The sequence below is a fragment of the Poecile atricapillus genome, chromosome 2, assembly GCF_030490865.1.
Source record: "Poecile atricapillus isolate bPoeAtr1 chromosome 2, bPoeAtr1.hap1, whole genome shotgun sequence".
Taxonomy (NCBI): Eukaryota; Metazoa; Chordata; class Aves; order Passeriformes; family Paridae; genus Poecile; species Poecile atricapillus.
Window position 1 is genome coordinate 94,261,922 of NC_081250.1, and position 27,540 is coordinate 94,289,461.

Genomic DNA, 27,540 nt, shown 5'->3' on the forward strand with positions numbered 1-27,540 from the left:
CCGTGCCGAGGCACAGGCACTCCCGCTCCCGCCGTCGTTCTCGAGGACGTCCCGGGACCGCCTGGGCGAAAAGAGGCTCTCCTCAGCCCTTTCATCATTCTTCCCGGTCGTCCCGGTCCTCCTTCGACGCCGCTCCGGGATCTCTCTATGCCCGCCGCCCTCCTCCGTAGGAGCCGCTAGCGCAGGGACAGCGTCCTCCTCCTCCTCCTTCCGCCGCCGTCGCCTCTTCCTCCTCCTTCTCTCTCCGCCACCATTTCCCCACTCCCCGGGCCCGGGGCGCTGAGCTAGACTATGGGGACCAGGTCGGGGCCGAGCAGCGGCAGAGCGGGCGGCCCGGTCACCGTGTCCCCTGCGGCAGGGATGGGGGGGCTCCGCGGCTTCGTGGCTTTATCTTGACATGGCTCCTCTCCGTGCTGCCAGCACCGCCGCCTCCTCCTCCTCCTCCACTGCTCCTCCTGCGCCCGCCGGCTGCGGGTAGCGAGCGGGCCACGGTCCCGGGCTCTTATCGGAGCCTCTCAGTCTCTTGCTTAACTGGGGGGGAAGCTTTGGGAGGGGTTCCTTTTTTTTGTTTTTGTTTTCCTTTGGTTTTTGTTCCTTTCTCTCCAGAGAGATAAGGGGGAGAAGTACTTTTTCCCCCTCTTCTCCTTAACCTGGTCCGACGAATTTGCTAAACTAAAAACTTTTTATCCCCGACTAATCAAACACCTGGGGAGGGGAAAAAAAATGTCTGGAGAGAGGAAGAAAATAACCTGATAATTAGGGATTTGCCCTTTTTTCGGGGGAGGGTGATTTAGAGGTTTAATATTGCAAACTAGATTGCAATTTCAAAAAAAAAAAAAAAAAACAAACAACTGAAAACCTCGTAAAAAATTCTGTCACCGAAAAGCAGGAGCAAAGCGCACTCCATGTTTTCCGAGTCGTGGCCATGAAGTGAGGGGAGAGAGGCGGTGCTGCTGTGGGTGTCTCGCTGCCCCGGGCGCGGCTGCCCTGTGTGCAGAGAGAAGCCGAAGGGAAAGCCAAGAGCGCCGGCCATGCACAGCCTCGGCTGACCGTGCTCGCAGCAGCAGAGAGAGAGGCAAGGATCCCCCGGGGATCAGCAGCCCAGGGAGTGTATGAGGTGTCGGGGGATGTAGGGCTCTCCCACTGCTAGGGAGCCCGGGTTTGGGGCACCGATTCAGGTTTAAGTCTCTCGGTGAGATAATACTGTCCTTTGAACCCCTCTCCGCCCCTTGTCCATGGTCATCATGATCCCTCTCCTCTTCGGCAGCAGTAGCCTCAGGGCAATGATGAGCAGGATGAAGTTAGAAATGACTCCACTGTCTGTTCTCTTTGCTCCTCTGCAAACCAGCGCTGTGTTGTCTGTAGTTGATTTTGTTGTTGTTGGCGGCAGAGAAATGTCATACTTCCCGGGTTGTGCACTCCTCCTTTGCACCCTTTTCTCTGCTCTCCACCAAGTTTAATAATTCTAAAGAAAAAGACAGGCAACATAGCAATAGTGGAAAGCTGAGAATAATAATCAGTAGAGTCATGGATCTGGCTGGGGTAAAACGCAATTTGTAATTTCAGCTTCGGGTTTTTTTTTTGTAAGCAGAGCAAAAGTACCCCCCATGGATTGGGCTTGTGCGAGTTGCTTTTTATTGTACACATAAATTGTGATAAGATTTGTTTGGGATTTGTTTTCTTTTTTTTTTTTTTTTTTTCCTTCATTCCTACCCACTTATTCCTGCGGCTAAACTGTTCAAATTTTTCTCTTCGAAATTCTTTGGGGTTTTTTTTCTTGATTTATTGTAAAACCTCTTGTCCAGCCATGGCTGGACAACAACTTTCTTTGTTTCTTGACCCCTCCAATACGACATTCTCGTAAAATATTGCCTGAGGTGCGGTTTTGGGTTACATTAGCGTTTGATCTATTCAGTTGTATTAGCAGGAATCAAACGACTTGTTTCTGTTGTACTTAAGTCTTACGAAAAGGTGCCCATAGTTTAGCGACAGTTTCCAAAGGCTTTAGTACCACCTCTATTACAAAATGGGGGACCCAAACTCCCGGAAGAAACAAGCTCTGAACAGACTTCGTGCTCAGCTTAGAAAGAAAAAAGAATCTTTAGCTGACCAGTTTGACTTCAAGATGTACATTGCCTTCGTGTTCAAAGACAAGGTAACTCGGTTTTAAAGTGCGTCTGTCTCTGTGTTTGCTGCGTTTTAGGTGTTCTGTGCAAGGTCTTGCTGCCTGATTGCATCAAATGTTTTAGCCTTAACAGATTCCATTGACTTTTTTTTTTTTTTTTTTAATTGTTAGTTGCTATAATATTTACTTAGTTCATTTTTGTAATTTTGGCTCTTTGTATTTTGTGGTTTTGTAACGCAGAGGATTCCAGTACCTCATTAAGTGGTTACTTGGTAACTTCTGTATTAGGTAGATATTTTTCAAAGTTAACACTGTAACTCGTTGAGCCTAATTGGGGTCTCACCCGCACAATTTCTGGCTGTGAGCAGTTGAGCTGTGAATGAAATGTGGCTGGGGCGATTGCCGGGTATGTTTGTCTGATGAAAGCAAAAGGGAAGACCTGGGGAGGAGTCGCAAGATGTGATGTGTAAATGGCTCAAGTGCGCAGGCACACGTGGAACTGCTGCTGTCATTTTGAAAGGAGTGGGGAGGGCAAAGAGTACATCTTCATTTGCTTGGCTGCCTCCTCTGCTGCTGGATGCTGCACATTTGGGTGGGGAACTGGGTGTTTCTGAAACCCCCTATAAACCCGCAGTTGTTTATCCACAACAAACCGCAGGAGAGTTCTTATCCACAGAATGTTAATAAAAGTAGGTGTTTATAGGAAGTGCATGTGCTGAAAAATGATGAGGAAGTGAAGATGGAAGCAAATGGCAGCAGAGTACGTATGCACAAAATGGATGTAGATGAGCACTGAAATAGTTTAATCCCTCAAGTGTATAGTTTTTGCATTTGCTGTAATAATTAGGTATGTTAAACGAAGACTTTTCCTTGAAAAGCTTCTTTAAAATTCCTACATTCAGTTTGCTTTTGTTTGTCGGCTCTAGTGCAAGCAGAGATGGATATATTGGGGTATAATTTCTGGCTACTGTGTCATAGTAACATAAAAATTAATGTTTAAGCAGTGGCAACAATTAGATTTTCTTAGATGATACAGCTTTAACTCTTTTCGTTGAACATGGATACTACTTTTTGGTTGCTTTGTAGAAATTCATTGCAGATACTTGTTTTAAATCCTGTTATATTTACTTATGTCACAGTGAATTGAAGATATTCATACCAATTTGCCTAAAACAGGAGTTTAGCTCAAGTTAGCTTGGTCGGCAAGCCTCTTATCTATGTTCTGATGGGGGGAAGTGGAGCATTATTTGGTAAAATATACTTTGTCTCTTAAGTAGGTCAAGACTTCTAATGAGCTGTAAGAAAGCTGTTAGAAACTGACCTGGTGACATACAACTTCAGTGATTTTACATTCTCATAATGTTTTGGCTTTGCTTAAGAGATGTTGAAATATTTGTAGTAAGTATCAAAGTTATTTAGCAAATGATAATACTCCCTTGAGGAGATCATAGCTAAGTTCAGATGGGATCTCAATCACCTGCTGCCACCAAATGTGGCATTGAAAGATTTTGTTTTTTATAAAAGGCCAACTGTAAAAAATTGACAAGGAGAAAAAAGTGTTATTTAAATGATACTTTCAGAGAGAAGCTTGCAGAGGTTCTTGGTCATCCCAAAATCATGTACTGTACTTGAAAAAGGGCAAATTCTATTAACAAGAATGTGTTTACAAGATTGATACGTAAATTTGGAGATGGCAAAAACCTGTTCAACTTTTATAAAAGTTGTCAGTCTGATTCTGTTTAATTTATAAATTTCTGCATGTAAGTTTTAGTGTGGTTTGTGTCAAAGTCCTAGCTTGTGTGATGTGTACAGAAAATCACAATTTACCTATATTACCTCTAGTTTCCTAAGAAGGATTGTAATCTGTGCTTTTTTTTAGAAGAAAAAGTCAGCGCTTTTTGAAGTGTCTGAAGTGATACCAGTCATGACCAATAACTATGAAGAAAATATCCTGAAAGGTGTGCGGGATTCCAGCTATTCTTTGGAAAGTTCCTTAGAACTTCTGCAGAAGGATGTAGTACAGCTCCATGCACCCCGCTACCAGTCTATGCGCAGGGTAAGGCTCCTTTTTACACTTGCTGAATTACACTTTTTCAGCAGTTGTGCTTTTCCTTCCAAATCTTAAGGCTAATCCTGCCTTTTTGTTTTCTCATTTGCTGCATGAGGGCTCTGCGGGCCTGTGTTTATAGGGTCTAGTTCGAAGGGTAGCAGTGGGGTAATTACAGTTCTGAAACTGTTAAAATACGTAATACCTTAAGCTTTACCTTTCATTCAGAGATGTGCCTCGGGAATTGTATCTTTTTGCCATCTTTGTCCTTTAGAAGGCACGTGTTAATAATTCTTGCAATAACTCCTTCTGTACAACTAAGTGATTTTGCTTTATGAATATTGGAAGACAGTCTTTGCTGCTGTTTTCTTAAAGTTGTAGTTTATATTAAGTGGGTACTGATACTAAAATCCAGTGGAAAGCAAGGAAGGCTTCAGTTGTGATATGAATAGTACAAATGGAAAATCAAACAGATATTGTATAACTATCATCTCTAAAGTATGTACCCATATAGATAAGTTGCTTATCTGTGTCTCTTGAGCACTGGAGGGAATGTAAGTACAGAACTTTACTGCTCACAGGATGTGATCGGCTGTACCCAGGAGATGGACTTCATTCTATGGCCTCGAAATGATATTGAGAAGATAGTCTGTCTCCTGTTCTCTCGGTGGAAGGGATCTGATGAACCCTTTAGGCCTGTTCAGGTATTTGGTTTTGGGTTTTGTCTTCAGTAACTAACTTATTCCTGGAGTGAGTGTTCTCTTTAATCAATAAGTTGATAAGATATGCAAGTTTTGTGGATGCTAGAAAAATATGCTGTCTGCTTTTATTTATAAAGTAGTCAGTGTTCTGAATGCCAAATTCCGCCTCCTATCTTTATGCACCATTGCATTAGCCCTTCCAAAATGTAAGTTTCCAAAGGGCCTTTGCAAATGACATGTATTTATAAATGCATACAGTGCGTTTGTATTTGTATGAGTGGATTAGATGTGCCTCTTAGTACAATTGAATCTTTGTGTAAATGTGATGGTGTTATTAAGGTTCTGTCACTATTCCAAATTGCTGTATTTGATTGGATGGAAGAGTGAGATGGATGGAACCCTCTGCATTGTAATTTTGCCTAGAAATTGTTGCACAGGGATCTTCTGCCACAGGAAGGTAAACTGGATTTTATATATGCTGTAGGTGAAGTTGTATCTTTGAGTTGCTAATATGGCATTGCAATGGCTGATGTCAGTGTTGGCAGAATGAAATCAGCGGATGCTTTAAAATGTGTAGAGACACTGCCATGGTCCCCAGTTTCTGCTTTTCAGAATAGATCCGAAAAGGAAGAACAGAAGTTGTTGTAAAGCCCCAGACCGAAGGAAAGTAATTGGTTGTACATGAGCTTTATCTTGAAAAATACTTTATTCTCCTCTCTGATACCATGTAGGCCAAGTTTGAATTTCATCATGGTGACTATGAAAAACAGTTTCTGCATGTTCTGAGCCGAAAGGACAAGACTGGAATTGTTGTCAACAACCCTAACCAGTCAGTGTTTCTCTTCATTGACAGACAGCACTTGCAGGTAGGCTTCTTTTGTCCTTGTCTTAACAGGTGTGTTTTAATCACAAAAAGCTTTTTCTTCTTGGGAACATCAGTGATTTTGCTGCGAGGTACTCAAGTAGAAAAACTCATCATGCATTTGTGATTGCATTTTGGCAGTTTCATTGGAAACTTACGCTATAAATAGGACGCATACGTACAGAAACTTACTGTGGGCTACATATGTGTTCACATGGAATTAATGTTCCTGTACTGAAAATTAAATAAGTTCTAAAATTGGTGTAACTGTATTTAAGAAAAATTAAAGTATTGGTTTGGTTTGGGTGTCAATAGAAAAATAATTCAAGTGAAAAATGAACAAAATTGTTAAAACATTTTATGCATTAGAGTTTGCAGACTAATTTTAAGCTCAGGCTGTTTATATGTATGAAATAGTGAATTTTAAACGTCTTGGGGGGAGGGGGGTTTGGTCATCTGCCTATTAGTCTTCTAGGCTTAATACATTTTCTTTGGGTTCTCTTTTCTTCTAGACTCCAAAAAACAAAGCTACAATCTTCAAGTTATGCAGCATCTGCCTGTACCTGCCACAGGAGCAGCTCACTCACTGGACGGTTGGTACCATAGAGGATCACCTCCGTCCTTACATGCCAGAGTAAGGTACTGGCCAGCAAAATGGGGAAGATCACAGAATGCAGCAGTGGATTTTCACTTTCCTCACCACTTTATTCTTTCAGAATTTAGAAGAAAATGGACTCATGTTCAGAACACTGTACATTGTGAAACTTGATCATCCTGGATTTTTTTAATCATTTGTATCTCAGAACTTTGCAGTTTTTTTTTTTAGATGTTTTCTGCATGGACCTTGTGAAAGAGAGGATGCTCTGCACACTTCTGCACTGCATCAGCATCTTACTAAAATGTGAAATGAAGGGACTGTACATTGAAACAAATGTATGCGAAAGCACAAGGTGATCATTTGTGGTGGTGTTCCCATTTGTGCTGGTCATGCCCCCTAACATCTCTAATGTTAACCATCAGTATTTTGAGGGTGAGAAGTGAATGTAACGGGTATAAAAGCCTTATAGCTTTGCTGTTAATGATTGTATTGAAGAGCACTATCATTCATTCTAATGAACGAAGAAGTGGCTATTACAATAGGAAGTAAGTGTGGGAAAGAAATCTTTCTTAAAAAAAAAGAAAAGCATCTCATTTAATGTATAGGCATTTTTTGCCTCTCTTATTTTGCTGGGCCATGTCTTAAGTTTACTGGCACTTTCGTTTTGGATCTCTTTCCCCAAGTTGCTGTATAACTGTACGAAGGTATTCTTTTGAGTTGGATGCATTTATACAGATGAGGCAGACCTGGAGTCTGAAGTTGCTAAAGCAGCTCAAAAAAAGGTAAAATAATAGCTGCAGAAACAATATTGGTAGAGGATTATTTTTTCTTGAGAGTTGAGACTTGTAAACTTGCAGGTGAACTGTGCAGGAAATACTGGTTTCTAAAACATTTCTTATGGAAAACCCATTGAGGTTTTGTTTTGTTTTGTTTTTTTTTTTCCTTTTGGAATAGACATTATAAACCAATGTAAAATAGTGTTTGGAGTGTCAAAAGTTGGTTCTGACAGAACATTTTAAGATTGTGCAATGATAAAAGGAAGACTACTGTATAGTTTTGATGACAAAGGCGGCTCTGCTTAAGAGTTGAGTACTTTACTGGAGTAAAACTGCATAAGCCTACTCCCTTTGGATAAAACTAGTGCTTACCTGTTTAAAACTTGTATTTAGCTTTTGTTTGGAATTGGAAGAAATTGGAAATTAAATAAATTAGGTGAAAGATGGCTGGTTTTATTTATGGAAATCCTATTAATTGAATCTTAGTATCATCTTGCATTTTAAGAGTGTCACCCACTACAAACTGAAAATGTTAAAATGTTATCAGCAAAGATCAGTGGTAAAGGTGTTCTTGAAAATGTGGGCCATTATGTTTTGAAAAGTACTGGCAGAAATAAGTCAGAAATAATGGCACTACTAGTATCTTACTATATTGGTACAGAAGTATTCTTACTTCCTTGGTTATAAGTTCCTACCCTTCTAAGGTGATAATATGAAACACTCTTGAAAAACACCACCTTGAAAGCTCCAACTTCACTTTCATAGTTGCCTTAAGTTACAAAGAAATACTTGAAAGTGTTGTTCTTCAGAATGCTAAGACTTTCTAAAATATTTAGTAATTAAACCATACCTGCTAATAGTACTGAAAATTTCTCATCTTTAAGTGCCTCTTTGAGTGATCTGTAAGACATAATACAAAATGTCCACATGAAGCTTGAAATGAGTTTCATAGTCTGGAACATCAAAGTTTCAGGAGTTTAGAGTTCACTTCCTAAATGCCATCCTTTGTTCTTAATTTGTCATTTTGGACATCTCACCACAGTAAAAACAGCACTGTAGTTACCTTGATTAGCAAACAAGTGACAGTTGTTGCATTAGGAACTTTGGTTTTCTTCAATCCAGTTTCTCTTAAAAGCCTCAAGATACTGGCCTGAGTGGCTGTGTACAGTGCTTTCCAAATGTCAGCAGTCACACGGATTTTAACTTTAATGCTCTGCATTACAGGAAACAACCTGTTCCATTTAATTCCTATTTAGTTCTGTACAGGGTGCATAAGACAGGCTGCTCATTTGTTCCTCATGACAAACCATACCATGCTTCCGTGGGAGAACACAGTTAGGATTAGAGGAAACAAAAAATTGGAAAACTAATTTTGTTAAATGTGGTCTATACTACCCAGCTAGCACACCTTATGCTTTTGCTGTGCTATTAGAGTGAGTTGAGAACCATCTCCATTGTCTAAGTAGTGGGGAAAAAAAGATGAAGGGGACCAACAGGTTTCAGAGCATGAGAATGTTGGGGAATATGTGAGTTTGTTCTTGTATCACTTGGCATCTTTGAAGAATTTCTTTCCCCTTGAACAGGATGGCTTTTGAGGGAAGATACTCAATTCTCGTTCCACTCTTTCTCAGTGGAACTTCCAGTTCAATCTCAATTCTTCCACTAAGTTACTTTAGCAAAATGCCCTTCAGAAGTGAATGGAAGTAGCTCATAATATCTAGCTCTTGGTTTCAGGCCCTTTTTGAATCAGCTTAATGGCTTTTTTGTAGTCAATTTTTGAAATGTAGGTTTTAGCTCACAAAAACTAATTTTCCAAAGCACAATTTGTGATGGTGTATGCCTCATTTTTGGAGCTGTTTGTAAATACAGAAAGGCTCTCTTAAAAAATTTTAGTTACTTCCTACTGTCAGATTCTTGTGTGGCTCCCTTGGACATACTAATACCAAGAATTGAAATACACTCAACATTGCACCTGAGTATGAGACTTCAACCGGATTGTTGCTTAAGGACTTGGTAAGTGCCAAGGGGGCAGGGATAAATTAAGTAGACAGAAGACCATTAAATGTTAAATGCATCTCAGTGAATTTTCTGGTGAAGGGAAGCTTGTGTCAGGTGCTTCCTGGATGATGAGCAGCTTCTTAAATGTTACATCTGTACACGACTATCAAACTTCTTCAGCTGTGCAAGAGTTACCAAAATACGGTAAGATGGACAGATCTGCTGTACAAGTACTGCCGAAATTTAACAGGCCTGTAAGTTAGCTTGCAGTTGATGCCCTTTGTCGTGTCTGTCTCAAAGTATAAATTCCCTCTCAAAAGCTATTTTACAGCTTTAGTGTTTATTTTATAAATATGAAAATTGATCTGCTAAGTGATATACCAGGTAATAGAAACACACTGGGATTAGTGTGTTTAAACTTAAAAAAGGAAGAAATTGGTTAATCTATTGGTTATTAATGTCCGAGCATTGTAAGTTTTAGATCAAAGGCACTGACCTGTCGGTGCAAGTTTTTTTCATTGCAAAATGTCTGTTAGAAAAACAGCAGGTGGAAAGAGGAAAATGGAACTTGTAAAATGACCTAGACTTTTAAAAAATTGACATTTCTAAAAGACCTACTTGATTGTTCTTTGAAAATACTGTAGTGCAGGCTGATCCTCAGGTTTGTAAGTGGCTATGGTCCTTGGGAATGACCACATTGTTTCCTTGACACATCAAGTGCAATGTGTTAGTTTTGGAATTACTTTAAAACGTCATATAAATGCCATAAATGCTTGGTCCTTGCACATACTTGCAGCTTGTGAGCTCTGCAGGCATCCTTCCCTTCCCACCACTGTTCTTCTGCCAGGAGAACACTTTTTTTTGCACTTACGTGCTGAGTCATTTAGTCATTTAGTACTTGCAGTTACTGAACACCAGCTTATGTTGAATCAGGATCTAGTGGGTTGAACAGTAAAGAGTCACTGAAGGGTTTTTTGCCTTTTAATAGTGAGATTAGTCTAATGGACTGTTGGAGGCTTCATTTAATATTACATTAACATTACTGCCATTGAGTGTGATAGTTGAAGTCGAGTAGAGTACATTTGCATTCACTAAGCAGATAGACATATAATGTGAGTTTACTTAATTGCTATTTACTTTTATTAGCCTGGAAAATCATCTCAGATTTTTCATTTTATATTTATTGCAGCAGTAAATTCACAAGCTGTGTAAGCCTACAGATTCTGGAACAGCTTTCTGGAGTGAAGTAATGAGACAAAACATTAAAACCCTTTAGGTCTGTAGCAGTAGGTGCTGCTTTCTGCTTTGTGCACTACAGCTGGGAGGGAGCTCACAAGGCTCACTGGGTAGTGCAGATGCTGTGGAGGGAGGGCTGTATCAGCTCTACAGGTTAACTGAAGCTAAGTGTAATTTCTCTTCTGCTTGGGTGACTGAAATGCCTTTTAGGGCTAAAGATATCTGTGGCCTACTTCTGCTTGGAAAGGACTTATATATGGAAAGGTCCCTTAATTTAAGCACAATTACTGTATGCTAGAGCACCTACTAAACAAATTGCTCTTCTGGATTCCTGAAATCTATTCAAGCAGCTACTGTTTTTAAGCAAAAGAAATCAAAGATGCAGAATTTGACTACAGTGTTACAAGCCCCAGGTACTGTCTTAGTAAACAAAAATAAGGGTATTTTTGTTTGGTTAATTCATTTTTCAGGTTTTTTTTTTTTTTCCTGAAGGATAACAAATGTGTCTTGTTTGATAAAAGCTGGCAGGTAATTTAATCACTTTTAAGTGAGAACTGTATATGCTGCTGTGTCCCACAACCATGGCAGCTTGGGATCCTGGTCTGGTGGTAGCAGTGGTTCAGTGAATGCACTGCAGAATCCTGAAGGTGATAATCATCATCTTGGCCCTGAACTCAAGTAGCAAAATAGGCATCTGAGTGGTGTTTTTTTAATTGCCATGGACAATGAGGTAAAGGATAGGTTTGGGGGGGTTCTGGCTAAATTTTTATTTTTGCAGATGGAAATTCTAAAATTGTGAATGATATCATGCGGTTGGAAATTCTTCCGTATGCCCTGGCAGTGGCTCAGAGCCAGTCAGTGAAGCTGAAGAGATTTGAACTGCTGTTCAGAACAGTTACTTAACAGCCTAAGTCACCTCACATCCCTGCACTCCGTGCTCTATCCCTGTTAGGTGGTGGTTTGTGAATTTGAGAATTGTAAACCAACAGCTCAGCCATGAGACCTCTGATGGGTGGCTCGACCTAAAAGACTTACAAGGAGTTCTGATAGTTGGACACTTGTTTCAGCAGTGACACCTTTCCTTCTCCCTAGTTTATCACTGACATCTTCCCAAGATCTGGAATCCTTAATGACTAAACACCTTCTCATGGCATCTTAATCTCTGTGATCTTGTATCTGATTAGCATCTGGACCCCTGGTTTCAAATGCCAGTGGGAACAAGTCTGTTTTGATGCCTTATTTTCTCAAGGCATCTGTAAAGTACAGCTGCACATGGTGCAAGCCTGTGGGTGTCAGTCTGAATGCATTTGTGCAATAGCAGTGATGTGAAACCAGCATGAAACACTTGGCTGGACAGGGTACTGCATGAAGTGGGAAGCTGAAGTCACTTTCACTGAGAGAGATAAGCTGTTCAACATTTCATATCACTATGTGGTCTCCATAAGAACAGACATCTAGACATAAAGTATAATTTGGGTGTTTGGTATATTTAAAAGAAAAAGGCCCAGACACAACGAACTGCAATATGGGAGGGGTGGTCTCATTTTTAGCTGTTACAATATGGAACTTGCAGTTGTCTGTCACCTATGGGATATGTAATCTGGTATACTACTAAGACTCACAAGATGAGCTCATGAAATCACTTTATTTGCTTGCTTGCAAGGGAATTATGCCTAAATTTGCAGTGATGGAACCAGGTCAACCCACAGGAGGTCTGTCCTGATGCCAGGTGGAGCCATGTACCATTTGTCCTTATTATAGTAATTTGTTGCCATTTTGAGATTCAGCTAAGGTAAGATACAGATTTTTCAACATGTAGGTTAGAATGAAATCCGTTAAGAACACTTCCATGTATTAAGTCTGATGCTTGACAGTTTACTCTCCGTGCTAGGCAAGCTCAGTGGTGTCAGTTCCTTCTAAGATCATCTCTGTGCCTAAGTTCAGTTGTAAAATAAATTACGAGGTCAACATGCTGCTGCTGGTGAGGGATAACAGACAAGGTTGTCTTAAAATAATCTATTTAATTAACTGCTGCTGAAATAACTGGCCTGCATATCAATGATGTCCCCCTTACTAATTAGGCAGTACTAAAATACTGTGTTGAATAGCCTGCTGTAAGGGAGAAGAGAATTCACTTGTTATTTCAGGAAGGTTTATTTCTGTTTCCCTCTCAGCCTGAAACAGTCCTTGCCGGTCAGCCTGAAACAGGCTTGAATGGGAACAGGAGGATACTGTTGTTTCTGTGCTGAGGTTTGCCACTCTCAATTGGCCTGAACGCTTTTCAGTTGTAATTATGTAGATATGATGAATGCTAAGTGATAGAATGGGACCACTTAACTGTGATAGGTTCCTGAGGCAGCCAGCGCTGATTGAGGGAAGCCGTGTTAAGTTGCAGTGGGACCGCTACACAAGGACAGAGTGGCCCCAGCACGTAGAGCTAAAAGTGTTCTCAGTATTTCAGCATTTATTGAATTTGGCATCTCCTTCATTCCTACCCTCTGCCTTTTATTTCAGGTAATAGTTAAAATTACTCTTGTATTCCAGTGAGGGGAATGGGTTTATAGCAATTGGAGGGGAGTGGTTTTAACTATTTTCTTGCATTCTACTGCATGAGTAACCTACATAAGAAAACTGGTAAACTTAAGAATGAATAAATTAAGAATGAGAAATTCACTGGACAGAGACTCACACAACTTTGTGCAGATGATGTTGCATAAGTGAATGAGAAAAAATCTGGAGATGCCAGAACATGTTAATAGGAAGATAACCAGGGCAGCAATTTCCAGTCAGTAGTCAGTAAGTGCATCCAGTTGCTTTGATGCATCCTCTCTCTGCTCATCCAGTTAATCGCAGAGGAACTGGAGATGTTTAAGTCTCCTCAGAGCGCGGCAGGCTGAGGGAGCTGTAAAGTGAGAATTTCATACAGTGAAGCATCTAGTTCTGATAAGCAAAGATTTGAAACACAAAAGGTTACTGCTGTAGTAGGCACCTTTGCAGAACTGTTTCAGCAAAACATTGTGCTTTTTTAAATGGGATTCAGGGATGATTTCTGAGTATGCATGCAAGTACTGGGGGATAACCAATTATGAGTGTACTGCTAAAGAGAGGATGCTACCAATGAAAGTTCAACTAGCCACAGGCACGTACACTGTGTATGATTCTGAGGCAGCCCCTGAGAAAAAGCTTTTCTGAGAATGTATATACCATGAAAACTGTTCTAAACTTGCAGCTAAAATTCATGCTGGTAGCCTGAGCCCACTGTAGATACTTTTTAGAGAAGTTCCACTGAAGGGTTAGCTATCCACTCATACTCGTTGTTTAAAAGTAATTTTGGAAAGATTAATGACACATTAGTAGACTTGCATGAGTTTGTATTGAAAATCAGTCTATATGAACAGGTCACCTAATTCATTGGAAATTCTTTAGCTTTAAGAATGCACAGAAGAAGACCTTAACTGCTCATCACAACAGTCAAATGACTGAAGACAGTAAGTCAACTTCCACAACAAAAAGGGCTTACACATGCCCTTTACAAGTGCAGATTAGCTTTTTGCTAGAGGAGAAAATCATGCACTACATATGTAGCATTGCTGTTCTTACTACAGCTTGATAGCCTTACCATGGATTGTTTGTCAACAGTTTGAAGAAAGCAGTTAAGCCTGTTCACAACAGTGCAAGAGGGGCCCAGGCTTCAGCTAACTCTACCACATTCAACCCAGGTCAGATAATCTAGAGCCTTAGCCTGATTGAAAGCTCACCAAAATTACTTTTTTACATTTGTAACATGCAGCTGATGGATTTTAAACAAATATAACCATAACCTCAGGTAGGGAGAGGTGGAAATATCCCACATGATATAACTATATTTTCACATTCAGGGATCAGAGGGAGATGATGACATCTCAGGTGAATTTGTGTACAAGGCTTCCACCAGACCCTCCCTCAAACACTCCATGTTGGCATGCTTTTACTTAGGGCAAAGAGGCTACAAAACTATGAAACAATCTTAAAAAAGGTAGTTTCGGAAAGCTTTATTGAATACTTCTGGATTTGTTACAGCATCAGTAAGTTACATTTTGCATTAGCCTGCTTTACACTTTCAAACCAGTTCTGGACGATGTTACAGGAACACTGTACTATCTCAGGGAGCAAGTACAGTTTGTAAGCACTTCTAGTGGTGTTTGAGTGTGACTGACAGGCCTGAAGACAGGGTTGCTTTGTCACATGACACCAAAGGTAGAGAAAGTGGATCTCTTCAAATGCTGTCATGCTGGTTAACCATATGGCTGGTCCAAAGGCTCTTCCCTTCTGCTATCTTGACCAAAAAAAGCCAGGTGCCTTCCTATGCTGTCACACACTCTTGTTCATCCCAAACCCCCCAGGCTTGTAGCAATTCTGGTGGTAATTAAGAAATCTGTTCATTTATTACAGCAGTGAAATTCACTTGATAGATACCCTCACAACTTTGTGCAGATCATATTGCATAAGTGAGAAAATCATTCTATAGGATTCTGAAGTCCAACACCATTATTTAAAATACTTTTTCATACTAATTTCCTAAGAACTTTGTATGTCTACCTTGTGCAATTAACTTTCCTGTAGCCTTATTTGTTAAATCCACAGTGGCAAATGCGAGAGTTTTCCCTTGCTTCAAAATCTGAGCTGTAATCAGTATCTCTTCTCCAATCTTAGCAGCAGAAGTGTATCTTCAAGGAAGAAAAAAAAGGAACAGGTAAGAGGCTGTACAGAGGATAAATCCAAGAATGTTCCTGCATTTTAAATTATCATGAAGGAATTAGCAGAAATGGGTAATAAAGACACATCTCTGTCTGTCTGTCTGTCTGTCTGCCTACTTGCAAACCCCCACTTAATGGATTTGAGCTCCTCTAACTACTGGCAGTGGTAAGTAAGTATAAGAGTTCTCTGAAAAAAATGTAGGCTAGAAAGAACCCCACTGGCTTGGTTCTGAGGAAAAGTCAGTTTTGGAACAGAAACAATCAGGTAACCAAGACTTCAGTTAAAAGTTCAGCTCCAAGTCCTATTCCAACCACTGCTGGCTTCCTACAGTCTTTCTAAACTAGTCTGTCTGCTTCAGCTGCAAAATGTCACTGTTACAAAGGCTCCAAAAGGTCATTTCTGTATGTAACTGTAAGCATAAGTTACTGTTCCCATGCCCTGGTTAGAGGAAAGTCATGGAAACCGGGGCAGCCCTTAAATGATGTTTCCATTCATTAGACAACTCTTTGTTTTTATTTACATGAGCAGGGGGTGTTCTTTTAAAGCATGCTCTTTGGGGAACAGGAAGAAATTTCTGCATGAAGAATTTCCCTGGAAAGAATTAGGAGGAACATGATCCAACCATGATCTGAGGTAATGGAACAATATTCAAATATTAAGAGCTGCAGAAGACAATGAAGAATTGCTGGATGTTAATCTTGTTGAGATAAATTTCATCAACCAGTCCATTTTTATACACGACGCCATGTCACAAGAATGTCAGTCACGCCTAACGCTGATGTAGCACCAGCTCCATTGCTTGACTTGGGCAGGATTTCAGCCTTGTCTCATTTCCAGAAGCTGCTGCTGATCCTCTTGTGGTTACCAAAAAAAAAAATTCTGTTTCTCTCTGTTCTTTCCATTACTGAAATAGCTTCCTCATGACAACTTTTTAAAAAGCTCCTTCCCAAAAAGGAAAAAAGTTCTTGTAGCAATATTTGATATCCCGTCTCACTTGTTCAATGAATGCAGTAGTCCAAGTTAAAAAAGCTATTAATATTGCTTCATATAACATTGCCTAAAGGTAATTTTGGATCACCTCCAGAGACAGCACTTTCTTCAAATTTCAGCCCTTATATAATTGGGTGGACATAACTAATAGTGTCAATAATTCAGATGTTTGCCTCTTGTTATACTACTGCAGGAAAAAACCCATAATGACAGGTGAATTTTCGGTTTTAATTTCCAGTAAGATCCTAGTCATCACAGTGGCAGTATGAAATTTAGATGCTTAATCCCATCTGCCCAGTGGAGAAATCAGAAGGTGCTTGGAGAGAAAGGAGGGTACCTGGTAAAGATACAGATCACTCCCCACACACTTTTAAAGCTTTTTTTTTTTTTTTTAAAAGCGGTTTTTCTAGGGGGTTACTTTTCCAAGATTTTTAATACTCTGTGTTAGTTATTCCAAGCAGGATTACTTTATTTCCAATTGGTCATAATCTCTTCATTAAAAGTAATGAAGCAAAGCTGACAAGCTACAATAGCATGATCAAAGAAAATTTCAGAACAACTGTTTTTTTAAGACACCGTACTTTGAATTTTCATTATAGGAAGAACTATTCTCATTATAAAACTACCTTAAAATGACCTAGAGCAAAGGATTTTTCTGCCACTGAGAAATTCTGATTCAATCTGTAATTTACCCTCTATATGAGCATACAACAGAGGTAAACTCTTTCCTGCTTTAATATTTTTCTCTGATTTCTGGAATAATACTAAAAAAGGGTTTATAGAAAGCTGCTTACCCTAGAGCTTGGGTTTTGAGGAGACATTAACATAGCTGCAAAAGCAAAAACTGACACTAAACCAATTTCTTATGAGTAAAATTAACCACGTATCAACATCCCTTTACATTCTAAGAAGGAATGGCCTCTGTCTTGTAAACACACGTAACAAATAAAAGCTTAAGAAGGTCCAACTCAAAATTTGAAACTAAATGCAATCTCCTAAAACACACATGCAACCCCTTTAATTTATCAAAACAGCAGTTTTGAAACCGAAGAAAACAACCATTTTTAGTGCCACAGGACAGAAAAGATGTACAATGGAATCAATAGGGGAAGAAAAGTTAGTATGTTTTGGTAACTATAGTGGATGATACCTACGTGATGTTCATGTCCACACTGACCCCAGGCGCTGCTCTTTCTGTGTACAGCAATGCTGCTGTTGACACCACATCCACAAGTGTGGCTGTCAAACCTCCATGTAATGTGCCACCTCTGTTTGTATGCTCCTCCTCTACTTTCATTTCACAAACAACTTTTCCAGGAGTTGCAGACTGAAGTTTCATCTGTATAACCAAAAAAAGGAATAAAAAGCTTAGTGACAGCAGTATCAACACCTAATATTGCCCTCAATGAAATTGAAAGTAAATTTTGTCTGACTCTGGACTCATGAGACAAATTAAAAGTGGAAAATACAGTAATTCAACTGTTCCATTAGATATTTCCATGAGTTTTGAGCAGAAGACTGTTGGCTTAGAAAAATCTGTACTTCTAATGCAGATAAATATTTAAACTGACAGCTTAACAGCACTTCAATACTTGATATGCTGTCAGGAATTCCTTAGGAGGAAACTGTCTTCAGTTTTCCTTTTGCTTTAATCTATGAGTGGAAGGCCAGATTAGAGGGAACACAAAACTGTTCTAAGTATCTGTGTGTATGACAGTTGTGAAGACATATTACTTAGCTCACAAAATGGAAATGAGATCTCCACTCATTCATTAATCATTATATTAGAGCAACCTCAAAAAAATCAGTATTTTGGAATGAGCATTGGAAATACTAATCAGATTGGCCTCCCTGGTTGTAAATTCATATTCGTGAGTAGAAGTATCCAAGGATGTATCACAGTGTTACAGCAGCATTATTTGCATATACAATTTTATTCCAGCCCACAGGTGGTAAATCCAGAATTACAGCTCACCTATGGTACCATGCTTCCCCCTATAACCAACACATGAAGTTGGAATTTTGAGACCAAGAAGTTACTGCAATTCAGTATTTTAAAATCTCAATTTAAATTTCTTCAGTTAGTAGCACTGTATTCAAAATCTGAAAGCAGATGCAAAACTGGGGTAAGTTCCACATATATTTACATGTATAACTAAGACTTTGAAGTGCCTTTAGATGATTAAAAGTGAAACATGGACATTTATTATATTTATTCCTACAAATTTTCAGGTTTTTTACAAGGGCTTTTTTAAACTTGAATGTTTCCATTCTGTTACCAGTTGAGTTGATTTAAATCTTTTTTGATCTTAAAAGCTATTGAGGTTGAAATGTTTCCAAGATCATCATTCCTTATTTATAATGCAATGTAAGAGCTGAGTTTCACCCTTTCTGATAAACCAGTTTATCCAAATCTTGCAGACAAACGATACTAAGATCAATGATGACATAGTATATTCTTCTAATGGAAAAAACTGGTATTAAACAGAGAGGAAATTACTGAGGCAACATCCTAATATAGAAATAACACTTATATCAAGGAAAAGCCCAAGTCCTAAATCAGGCATGCTGCACTGCACTGGAGGCCTAAGCTTCTGACAGAATTTCTAAGGAGGACTTTAGTGATGCTCAACACTGGGAGCAGATGGCTTCCCCTCCGGCCAGGGACTGCTGCTCCAACCCACCAGCGAGGTGAGGAAAGCATCTGGTCGCATTTGTCACTGCTCTGAGCTGGCACTACATGCCTGCTCTCCTTGACAAAAATAGTTCAGTACTTGAACACTTCCAGGACCTACTCAGCTAGAGCTGCTGGTTTGTGCTTCTCCCAGCCCTGCTGTGCTTGTCCTCCCACGCGTCTGCCTCAGGGAACAGCACACTGCTTCAGCTTCCAGGCTTTAAACACATAGTCATTAAACACTGGGTGGATACCGCATTGGAGTTAAACCAGAAACTAAGTCTGAAGCAGGAGGTGAAAGGTTTCAGACTAAAATGTGTCTCCTCTGGAACAAGAAAAACCTTGAGCCATTTAGTTATGGTAACAGAGATTTCAGCTAGCTCCCAGAAAAGCAGCAGTTACTTTTAATTCAAACACAACTGTCCTTTCATTGCTATTATCATCAGATTCCTAGCATCCTAATTCTAGAAGGTTGCAGGAAAAATCTGAAGGTATTCCAGAGCAAGACTGGAAGCCTGTCTCCCAAAGCTCACTTCCAGGCAATTATCTTTACAAGCTGAAATGCTAATATTTGCTCACCACTTATCAGGGTTTAAAAGTACTGAAAAGTTATCACAGTGAAGTGGTGACTATGAACTAAATGGACTCTATAAATATATCTTCTTAAAGCTTTATACATTTTAAAAAAACTTTATACCCACTAAAGTGTCTTGGAAAAACATGACTAAGAATTACTTTGTGAACAGTTGATTTCTATTAAATGTATCATATCATGGAGCTGTCAACAAACGCGCTGCTTCCATTATAACGTTTGCTCCCCTACAATGCAAAGCATATGATTTTTCACATGGCTGATTTTCTTAGATATATTTACTCCATTGCTCCAAGTCACAGTTACATAGCCAAATTAAAATTAAGGGGAAAATTTAATGAGAACATTGAAACCGCTTCACAAGAACTTTCCTACACAGCATCTATGCTACCACAAACTGCACAATTTACAGTGAAAAGGAACAGTAGCTTCAACATTTTTTTGGGCATAATGTAGTATGACACTGCAGCAGACACAGTCAATTACATTTCTCTACACCAAAAGGTGCGGTGAAGGTGCAGTGCAAGGCCTTGTGTAGAAATTCAGAGAGCACTGGGGGTGCGTCTTGTGCTTTCGGTCTGACTTCAGGCTCAGGAATGAGGTGTCATAACGAGGTATCTTTCTAATTTTAAACAGGGAAGAGTTTATGTCACAATTTCACTGTCCTGCAAGTTAACAGCTTCGCACTTACTGCGAATGCAAGAATACCACCTGCTCAATGACTCCTGAAGGTTGCTCAGCACAGCCACCTTCAGAGAGCTGCTGGAAGGCAGCTGGAGTATTTAACGAGAGTTACTGAACAGCACTTGGGTTATTATTCTTATTGTAACAATTGCGTATTCCACCCCGCGTCAGCAGCACGGCCACACGCCGCGGTGCCGAGGCGTGGCGTGCGGGGAAACACCGGCGAGCCCGCACCTCTGCGGCCGCCGGGGCTGACCCCTGCTGCCGGTTCAGCCTGTCACCCCGGCAGGGAACAGGAGGCCCCTGCAGCCCTGTCCCGCGGGGCCGCGCTGCCGGAGCCCTGCCCTCCAAGTGCCCGTACCTTGCCGAGCACCCGGTCGAAGCCCTTCGACTCCACCATGTACTTCATGGCCTCCTTCAGGCTCTCCAGTGTGAATCCCATCTTGCCGCCCCGCTGACCGCCGGCCCGCGCCCCGGAACGGCAACCCCGGCGGGCGGTGCCTCCCGCCGCCTTCCGCCGCAGCCATGGAGGAGGGGGCCGAGGCAGCGCCCAGCCCGCCGCCGGCGGAGCGCAAGCGGGAGCAGGAGGATGGGGATGAGGAGGCTCTACGTGTCGCCAAGCGGAGGAAGGTGCTGTGCTCCCAGTTCGCCGCCATCACCAGCAGCGACGCGGCCGTGGCGCGGCGCTTTTTGGCCGGCAGCGACTGGCACATGGAGGTAGGGCCGGGGCCGGCGGGGCCGCGGGGCTGGCCGGCGGTGGCCCCTCCCTGCCAGGTGCCGCTGTGTTTCAGAGGGCACTGAACGCCTATTTCGACCCGCCGCGGGACATGGAGGCAGCGGCGGGCGGGGCGGCCCCGGCCTGCGCGGACACCGGCAGCTGGTAGGTGACAGGGACAGGGGGCATATGGCAGGAGGAGGGGACGGGGGTCGGGGAGCGGAGCCTCCTGGGTGGAGGCAGGTTCCCCTCGGCGGGAAGGCACTGGGCCCTCTCACACCCGGGGCCGAGGCCTGACTCGGGGAGCAGCGCTCCCCTCCCGCCGGACATCGCATCTCGGCTGGCGAGTGGCGAGGCAGGTGGCTCCTGGTTCCTTTTCTGCACCCGTTCTCGTCCTTTCCCGACGTTTCTCTCCCTTGGAGAGGCCGTCAGGCTTTTGGGCTGCATTTTCCCTCTCTGGATCCTCTGGACTGGTGGATTGTTGACCCTTTTGGAGAAGGCACAGGCACATTTTCTTATTGCCCTGTGTTGTGCACCAGTACATATGCAGATTTTACCGTATTCACATTTTTATATGTGTAAATTATGCATATTTGTGTTATACTGGATGTATGCATATTTTTTTCCAAGAAATAAAATTGGTATGTACACACACACCTTGTTAAATGTACCTGTGAAAGTTAAGATGTAAGATATGTGTTTTACATAGACCATCTCACAGCACACCTGGAGGATGTACTGAATGTATTGATCTGCATGTGGAATTGAACTTTTCCAGATCCCTGCCTGCTGTGGTTTAACCCCAGATACCACCTAAGTAGCATGAACCCACTCACTTGGACGCCCTCACATACCACCATTCTCTCGGTTGGGGTGGGAAAGAGAATTGAAAAAAAAACAAAAAAAACATGGGTTGAGGTACAAACAGTTTTATAGTAGAAATAAAATGGATGATAATAATATAAAATTATTTGTAATGAAAATGGAGATAACAAAAAGAGAGAGAGAGAAATGGAACCCAAGAAAGATAAGTGATGCACAGGGCAATTGCTCACCACCCCCTGAGTGATGCCCAGCTCATCTCTAAGCAGCAGTTGGCTCCTCCTGGCCAATTCCCTCCCAAGTTCATTCACTTAACATAATGACCTATGGTATGGAATATCCCTTTTGCCAGTTCAGGTCAGCTTGCCTGGACATATTTCTTCCCAGTTTTTTATGGACCTGGCAGAGCACAGGAAGCTGAAAAGTCCTTGTCTTGAGGTAAGCACTAGTTAGCAGCAACAAAAGCATCACTGTTTTATCGACGTTATTCTGACCAGGTTTGCTTGGCAAGGTTTAGGTAGTGAGGGGTTATAGGGATGGCTCCTGTGAGAAGCTGCCAGAAACTTCCTCTGCATCCAACAGAGCCAAGGTCAGCTGGCTTCAAGGCAGCCTGATGCACCCATCAGTGATGGTGGTAGCACCTCTGGGTTAATGTACTTAAGGTTAAAGAGTTGTTGCACAGCAGAAGAGAGAACTGAAAACAGCCCTGCAGACACCAAGGGTCATCGAAGAAGGAGGGGCAGGAGATGCTCTAGGTGTAGGGGCAGAGGTTCCCCTTCAGCTCCTGTGCAGAGCATGGTGAGGCAGCTGTGCCCCTGCAAGCCCATGGAGGATCACAGTGGAACAGAGATCCACCTGCAGCCCAGGGAGGACTCTACACTGCAGCAGGTGGGTGCCTGAAGAAGGCTGATCCCATGGGAAGCCCACGCTGGAGCAGGCTCCTGGCAGGACCTGTGGGCACACGGACAGAGCAGCCCATGTTGGAACAGGTTTGCTGGCAGGACGGACTTGTGACCCCACGGGGAATCTACTTGGAAGCAGCCTGTTCCTAAAGTACACGGGGGAAGAGTGGGACTGTGGGGAATGAATTCAACTACTCAGGTGCTTTGGATTACATTGGTTACCATCTATTAACTTTCATCAGAATGGTAAATGTTTTCTTGTGCCTGTAAGGAGGAGGAAGAAACACTTTACCTGTGTACCACAGCTCTGTATGACTGGGACCTGTACGTTTTAGTTACCGTGCTTTTAAATGATGTTGAGATCAATACATGCTTTAGAAGATAAGGCAATCACATATTAGTGTTATTCATGTTAACAAACAAATACACTCTCTCTTTAGCATTGATCTCACTGCAGATGCAACTACAAGTAATGCCAGTGTCAATAGTGAAGACTCGCAGCAAAAAGAGGATGACAGCAACTTCTCACTGATCACCTGGAACATTGATGGGCTGGATCTAGGAAATCTGCAGGATCGAGCTAGAGGAGTCTGTACATACCTGGCATTGTAAGTACAGCCTCCTCTTTGTACTGTCATGTACCTGGATTCAACAATAACAACAACAACAAAAGCTTCTTGATTCAAGTATTTACAAATCTTCATGCCCCAGTTATCGTAATGTTGGATGCAACAGATCAATCACTGTTTAAATCCTAACTAGCTGAGGGTTGTTATACTGACTGTAAGAGGTGTGAACCTGTGCAGCATCCCAGAGGTTAAATATTTTGAGATGGCTACTTTTAAAGTCTAATAATGAGCAATATTGTTCAAGTGCAATTGTACATCATGAACATAATTCATAATTGCATCCTGTACATGAGAATCTTCTGGAGAACATGTCCCAAAGCTACTTTGCAGCTGCTTAAGTTGAATTCCTCATGTATGTAGTATATGAAACCTGCAAGGTTGTGGTATAAGGAAGTCATGCATTTTATTGCCACGTCGGTTTCATGTTGATAATAACAGTTGTTTCCTCCCTTTTAGTAATGGTGGTGCTAAATACAATGCAGATAGCATTTTTCATTTCTAAAGAGTAGATTCTTACAAAATGTAGGAAAATGAGGGTAAGGTACACCTGAAATCACTGACTTTGTTCCATTTGGCCTCAGAGTGTTGCAGTACTACTTCTCAGTAAGTAATTGAAATTTTTCTTGCCTTGCTGATTTCAGATACAGTCCGGACGTCGTGTTTTTACAGGAGGTCATCCCACCACATGTCCCTCTTCTCCAGAAGAAAGCAAGCAATTACACTATTATTCCAGGCAAGAAAAAACCCTCGGGTGCTAAAGACAAAAAACCAGAAAATAAAGTTTGGGTTTATTCTGTCTCCCTTGCCAAAACCTCTGACCGTTTTAAAGACTATAAAGAGTAAAGTGAAGAAGGAAGCACTCAATGTTTCTGTGTTTTGATCTCAGCATATATCTTGATGCAAATTATGCATGTGAAAAACTTGCTTCTCTGACATTTGCTTTTGTATTTTTTTTTTGTATTTTGAAAGATTGGTAGCAAGGGTAGTCAAAAAGTACTAGAGATAAGTAATTTTTTAAGTATTTGCATTTAAAAAATCTGAAAAGTTCAGATCGTTATGATGCAGCTTTTCACTAGTGATTTAATAATCAACATATTCTCACAGGTTGTGCTAAAAAGGTCTCTTTCAGAACCTTAGCTGCTTTATGGCAGTTCTGTTGTGGCACAGCAGAAGATGTCCTCAAACATTTCTTTCCTTGTCTTCTTTAGGTAACATAGATGAGTATTTCACTGCCATAATGTTAAAGAAATCAAGAGTGAAGCTGCTGAAACATGAGGTAGTACCTTTTCCAACAACTGCCATGAAGAGGAACCTTTTGGTTGTGCATGTGAGTGAGTCACGATGTACTAAGCAGCTGTACTTCTGCCTTTCAAGCAAAAAATCTCAGGAAAGGCTGGACTGTTTTTTTCTCTAGGACAGTCTCAAAGAGCAGAAGAACTTCTCCAAGCATATAAACACAGTTTATAAACTGACAAGTCTTTTATGCATGTTACTTATGATCTTTTGTTTTCAAGCCTCATAATCTCTGAAAACAGAACTAAAAGCCTGTTATCCTTTTGTAAGCCCCTTCAATGTAAAACTAGTATTAACCAGAGCTCTGTCATTCAGTCACTTCTTTGTGATTAGATTTTGTCTTTGAGCTTGTTACTGTGATGTGGCGAGTAACACTGCCTCTTTGTTTCACACGTAGGTGAGCATATCTGGTACTGAACTTTGCCTTATGACCTCTCATCTGGAGAGCACTAAAAATCACTCCAAGGAGCGTATAAAGCAGCTGCAAATAGTGTTGAACGAAATGCAGAAGGAGCCAGAGTCCACCACTGTTATATTTGGAGGGGATACAAACCTCAGAGACAGCGAGGTAAATAGAAATAAGCAACTTTGTTATTTAGAAAAGGTGTTTTGACAAAACCTTCTCAGGCTTTTCTGTTGTCTTTATGAGAAATTACCAGCTTAGACAGAACAGTGGTATTCAACACTTAAAATGTGGAACTGTGACTAAGTAGAAGCAAGTGTTGTTAAAGCTGAGGTAATTTATATGGAGACCCCTTCCCAATTAAAGAAAATGCTTTCATAACAATATTTGTATCTGAGCAGATTCAGGCAGATTTGATGGAAGTTTTGACTTCAAAAACATCTTTTCATCTTGAGAACGCGGTCTTTATTTGTTCAAGTCTCCAATTCTCAGAGCTTGTAGAATCAATGAACGAAGAGGGTGCTCTGGAGAAATAGATATTTATCCCCTGGGATCAAGACATTCAAAATTAGAAGCAGTTTTTTGACTTCTGATACTAAAAGGGAAATTTGTGCATTATTACTAGAAGGTCAGAGTTTCAGCTCTCCCTATCATGAAATTCCATTGCAGTGAACTGGAGCAACACTGGTTTAGGAAACGTGGTGTTGGCCCCTACACCTCAGCATTTCAGAGCTGAACATTTATTTTGGAACATGTTTTGGATTTAGAAACTGCTACGGGAAATGGTCATGCTTTAGAGTATCTGGAGAAATACCATAGAAGGATCTCCAAGATCTTTGATTTTAACAACTTACGTTTTGCAGAAAAAACCCCAATGCTGTGACAACTCCGTTCTAGTTTTTGAAGGTAGAATTTGTGAATTCACTATCTTGTGTAAATTTTTTCCTCCTTCTACCTTCAGGTTACTAAATTTGGTAACTTACCTGAGGGCATTAAGGATGTCTGGGAGTTCTTGGGTAAACCTCAACATTGCCGCTACACTTGGGACACCCAGTCCAACACCAACCTGAATGCAGCCTACAAGTGCAAGATGAGGTTTGACCGTATTTACTTTCGGCCTGCAGTGGAAGGGGGGCATTTCGTTCCACGAAGCATGGACTTAATTGGTTTGGAAAAATTAGAATGTGGCAGATATCCTAGTGATCACTGGGGTATTCTGTGTAACTTTGATGTTATATTATAAAAGAGGAAAAAAATACCTTCATCATTAGTGTTTAGGTGATTTATTCTTGTTTTTACAAAATTTTACCCTCTCAGTTTAAGGTAGGACATATTTAAGTTTTTAACCCTAATACATTCTTAGTTCTCGGCTTCTGCAGGAGCAGCTTCATTTCAAGCCAGGTTTCTCTTTTCCTGTTGTATGCATCTTTTCTTGAATCATGTTTTATAATATTTATTTTTAAAAATATCTGCAAAACCAAACAAATTCTAGTTTTAAAATGGCAGGAAAAACCTGTAAATACAATTCATAAACATACTCAGTGATTTTAAAGACTTTTATTTTGGCATGTGTTATGATCTCATAATAAAGGCTGCTTTTTTGTATTTTAAGACTACTTTTATTGTGCCTTCATTGTTTATTTTGTAACCATTCCCATCATCCTTTACAACCTTGTGTTTCAAAGGGCGTTTTGTATGAGCTTCTGAAGTTTGTGTTGGGTGTACACGCCCCTTTGGGCAAGGCAGTAAAGGAGCTGAGTAAAGAATGACCGGATTCTCACAAAATAAGGATTTCTTAAGTAGAAACTGAACTACTGTTGAGAAGATTTAGGAACAATATGCCTTCTGTTTGGCAAGAAGAGTATATAGGCAGATGCACAGACGTTGTTCAGTTAGGATGGTGTATAACTTACTTAGTCTTATTAGCATGGGACGTGTTGTGTTTTATTGAGCTCCTAGGAGCTCTTACAAACTGCTGGGCAAAGCCTGAATAGCTCAAGGCCTTGCTGACTTTGCAGAAGGTCAACCAGGCCTTCCTACTCTAAGAACTGTCTAATCAGTCTCATAGAAGCTGTTGTTTTATAGATGTGCAGTGCTGATGTAAAAGGGAAAGCCTGACTTCCCGATGTGAAGTTCAGTGCACAGACATGGAGAGGAAGGACAGATAACCTGTCAGTGACATGAAGTGAATGGACAGCCTACATTTTTTTACTTCTTTTTGTTGTCATTTGTCTTTGGTCTTGAGCCCAAAGGTTACAAACAGCTTGTACTTTGCTGCACTACCATGGTGGCTTGGTTTGACCTGGTAGCCAGTCTGCCACCCAGCCACTGTCTCAGTTCCCTTCCCCAATGAGGTGGGAGGAGGAGATCTGGGAAAAAAAACAGAAAAGAAACAAGAAAGCTCATGGGTTGAGATAAAGACATTTCCCAATTACCCTCATGGGAAAAACAGACTTGGTTTGGGGAACTTAATTTGTTTTGGAAACACATGCAAGGAAGGAAGTTCCAGGAAGTTCAACTGGAACATGAAGAAAACTTCTTTACTATGCAGGTGGTTGAGCCCTGGATCAGGCTGCCTGGAGAGGGGGGCAGAGTTTCCCTCACTGGGGATATTCAGAAGCCTTCTGGACACACTCCTTATTAATGTGCTGCAGTGGACTGACTGTGCTTGAGCCAGGAGAATGCTGCTGGTGCTCACTTCCAACCTTACCCATTTTCACATTCTGTGACAGTAATTTACAGCCAGTAAAAGTGTT

At 41.1% G+C, this 27,540-nt stretch overlaps 3 protein-coding genes across 3 annotated transcripts; 2 read left to right on the forward strand and 1 right to left on the reverse strand.

Moving 5' to 3' along the window:
• The first annotated feature begins 382 nt into the window (after nucleotides 1–382).
• Nucleotides 383–7,555, forward strand: C2H6orf62 (chromosome 2 C6orf62 homolog). Its single transcript, XM_058831318.1, has 5 exons — nucleotides 383–2,155; nucleotides 4,005–4,181; nucleotides 4,754–4,876; nucleotides 5,605–5,739; nucleotides 6,248–7,555. The coding sequence occupies exons 1-5, from the start codon at nucleotides 2,027–2,029 to the stop codon at nucleotides 6,371–6,373; spliced, it is 690 nt and encodes a 229-aa protein (XP_058687301.1). The 5' UTR covers nucleotides 383–2,026; the 3' UTR covers nucleotides 6,374–7,555.
• Nucleotides 7,556–14,359: 6,804 nt separating this feature from the next.
• On the reverse strand, nucleotides 14,360–20,515 carry ACOT13 (acyl-CoA thioesterase 13). Its single transcript, XM_058831925.1, has 3 exons — nucleotides 20,382–20,515; nucleotides 17,225–17,409; nucleotides 14,360–15,049 (listed from the first exon to the last, which is right to left on the reverse strand). The coding sequence occupies exons 1-3, from the start codon at nucleotides 20,460–20,462 to the stop codon at nucleotides 14,893–14,895; spliced, it is 423 nt and encodes a 140-aa protein (XP_058687908.1). The 5' UTR covers nucleotides 20,463–20,515; the 3' UTR covers nucleotides 14,360–14,892.
• Nucleotides 20,516–20,545: 30 nt separating this feature from the next.
• Nucleotides 20,546–26,400, forward strand: TDP2 (tyrosyl-DNA phosphodiesterase 2). The gene is made up of 7 exons (XM_058831923.1): nucleotides 20,546–20,737; nucleotides 20,812–20,900; nucleotides 22,900–23,067; nucleotides 23,730–23,821; nucleotides 24,297–24,415; nucleotides 24,779–24,949; nucleotides 25,746–26,400. Exons 1-7 carry the CDS (start codon nucleotides 20,546–20,548, stop codon nucleotides 26,025–26,027), a joined length of 1,113 nt encoding a protein of 370 aa, XP_058687906.1. The 3' UTR covers nucleotides 26,028–26,400.
• The last annotated feature ends 1,140 nt before the right edge of the window (nucleotides 26,401–27,540 follow it).

What these genes read in the sequence shown, in the direction of transcription:
- C2H6orf62 (XM_058831318.1), top strand. Translation starts at nt 2,027, where the DNA reads ATGGGGGACCCAAACTCCCGGAAGAAACAAGCTCTGAACAGACTTCGT. An exon ending in CCTTCGTGTTCAAAGACAAG is followed by an intron (nt 2,156 to 4,004) that starts GTAACTCGGTTT and finishes GCTTTTTTTTAG; the next exon opens with AAGAAAAAGTCAGCGCTTTT. An exon ending in GCTACCAGTCTATGCGCAGG is followed by an intron (nt 4,182 to 4,753) that starts GTAAGGCTCCTT and finishes TACTGCTCACAG; the next exon opens with GATGTGATCGGCTGTACCCA.
- ACOT13 (XM_058831925.1), bottom strand. Translation starts at nt 20,462, where the DNA reads ATGGGATTCACACTGGAGAGCCTGAAGGAGGCCATGAAGTACATGGTG. An exon ending in TCGACCGGGTGCTCGGCAAG is followed by an intron (nt 17,410 to 20,381) that starts GTACGGGCACTT and finishes TTGGTTATACAG; the next exon opens with ATGAAACTTCAGTCTGCAAC. An exon ending in AGTGTGGACATGAACATCAC is followed by an intron (nt 15,050 to 17,224) that starts GTAGGTATCATC and finishes TCTTCCTTGAAG; the next exon opens with ATACACTTCTGCTGCTAAGA.
- TDP2 (XM_058831923.1), top strand. Translation starts at nt 20,546, where the DNA reads ATGGAGGAGGGGGCCGAGGCAGCGCCCAGCCCGCCGCCGGCGGAGCGC. An exon ending in GTCTGTACATACCTGGCATT is followed by an intron (nt 23,068 to 23,729) that starts GTAAGTACAGCC and finishes TGCTGATTTCAG; the next exon opens with ATACAGTCCGGACGTCGTGT. An exon ending in GGAACCTTTTGGTTGTGCAT is followed by an intron (nt 24,416 to 24,778) that starts GTGAGTGAGTCA and finishes TTTCACACGTAG; the next exon opens with GTGAGCATATCTGGTACTGA.